The 1462-nt window shown below is 50.3% G+C and overlaps 1 protein-coding gene across 1 annotated transcript in view; it reads left to right on the top strand.

Moving 5' to 3' along the window:
* Positions 1–993: 993 nt before the first annotated feature.
* Positions 994–1462, top strand: part of LOC108802497 (cornifelin homolog) — a 5228-nt gene continuing 4759 nt past the window's right edge. Inside the window, exon 1 of the mRNA XM_018574361.1 lies at positions 994–1109. Within this exon, the coding sequence (XP_018429863.1) occupies positions 994–1109 (116 nt within the window). The remainder of the gene's footprint in view (positions 1110–1462) is intronic.

Genomic DNA, 1462 nt, shown 5'->3' with positions numbered 1-1462 from the left:
CAGAGGAGCTTACACTCTAATGTCCCCTCCAGTCACACACTGTTATTATACATGTAATAGCTCTGACATAGACTGCAGTGCTGTACAGAGATGAGCTGGGCATATACGGGGCATTCTGTGTATCACCTCCTTGTAGTGGGGTTAGTGGTGGCTCTGGGGGGGGTCCTGGGGGGTCTACATATGTTTGTGTTCTCCGCTCTGTATTTCCTCTCCTTGCATCGTGTCTACATTTGCCGTGGTTGCAGCGTGCTCTTCGTGTCTGTACATTGTTTCAGGTGCCCTGAAGAGTCACTCTGAGCCGCACAGACCACAAATCACGGCTGTCACGCTGGCAGCGGTCCCCGTCATTGCTCAATGATGGCGGAGAGGCGGATCCTGGCTACATGACCAAACATCTCCCTCTGTCTGCAAGTAACAGCAAGGGGGGGAGAGATTAGGGAAACCAGGAGGATGAGGGGGGAGAGCACGGGGATCACAGGCTCAATAACAGACTCTGATCCCCTTGCAGACAGGCAGCAGAAGATCAGGACATTTTGTTTTTTATCAAAGCACAGGGATCAGAGCCTATCATGCGTGCCTAGACCAGCCGGCCCGCCCATCTGCATCATCAGTTGCTAGGCAGACAGGGGGCTGATAAAAAAAAAATATATAAAATAAATACATTTTATTTGGGATGTTGGGGTGGAGAGAGAAACTGCATGGCAGGTAGGGGGCGTGGCTTGGTGGGTAGGGGCGGGGGCCCAAGAAAATGTTTGCCCAGGGTCCAATCAATATTAAAGATGGCCCTGGTTATCTGGATCAGATCCTCTGCGAATTAGTACAGATCCGGGTTTTCTATTTTTCTGGCCTCAGAGAATCGTTTCCCTGTTGCAAACTGGATTCAGAACTTGTAATAAAATGATAATAAAGAACGAAGCGAATCATTGCGTCCCTTCAAATAGATGTGATGTCTCCTTCTTCTTCCTCCTCTCATTCTCTGTACAGGATTAAGAGATGCAGGCGGTCACCAATCAGCCCGGCTCCGTCACCACGCAGACCGTGATAGTCAACGAAGGGATGCAATGGAGCACCGACATGTGTGACTGCTGCGATGACTGCGGCATCTGTACGTATCGCCCAACACCCCCCAGAGGGCTACGCTCAATTCCTGCAATATAACAATATTCCCCTAGAGGGCGCCAGACACCAAATCCTCTACAGGGCGCCCTCTGGTGGTCTCAGCACAAGAATGTGTAACTTCTTCCTCTCTCTCCTCTCTTTCTTTGCCCATCTGCTCTCTCCTCTCTTCTCTATCTACTCTCTCCTGTCTTTTCTCTCCTATCTCGTGTGTCCCCCCTCTCTCTCTCTCTCTTACCATCTGCTCTCTCCTCTCTTCTCTATCTACTCTCTCCTGTCTTTTCTCTCCTATCTCTCGTGTGTGTCCCCTCTCTCTCTCTCTCTTACCATCTGCTCTCTCCTCTCT

This window comes from Nanorana parkeri, unplaced genomic scaffold (assembly GCF_000935625.1).
Source record: "Nanorana parkeri isolate BGI_ZX_2015 unplaced genomic scaffold, ASM93562v1 scaffold2899, whole genome shotgun sequence".
Lineage (NCBI taxonomy): Eukaryota > Metazoa > Chordata > Amphibia > Anura > Dicroglossidae > Nanorana > Nanorana parkeri.
This window is presented reverse-complemented; position numbering and strand designations above follow the sequence as displayed.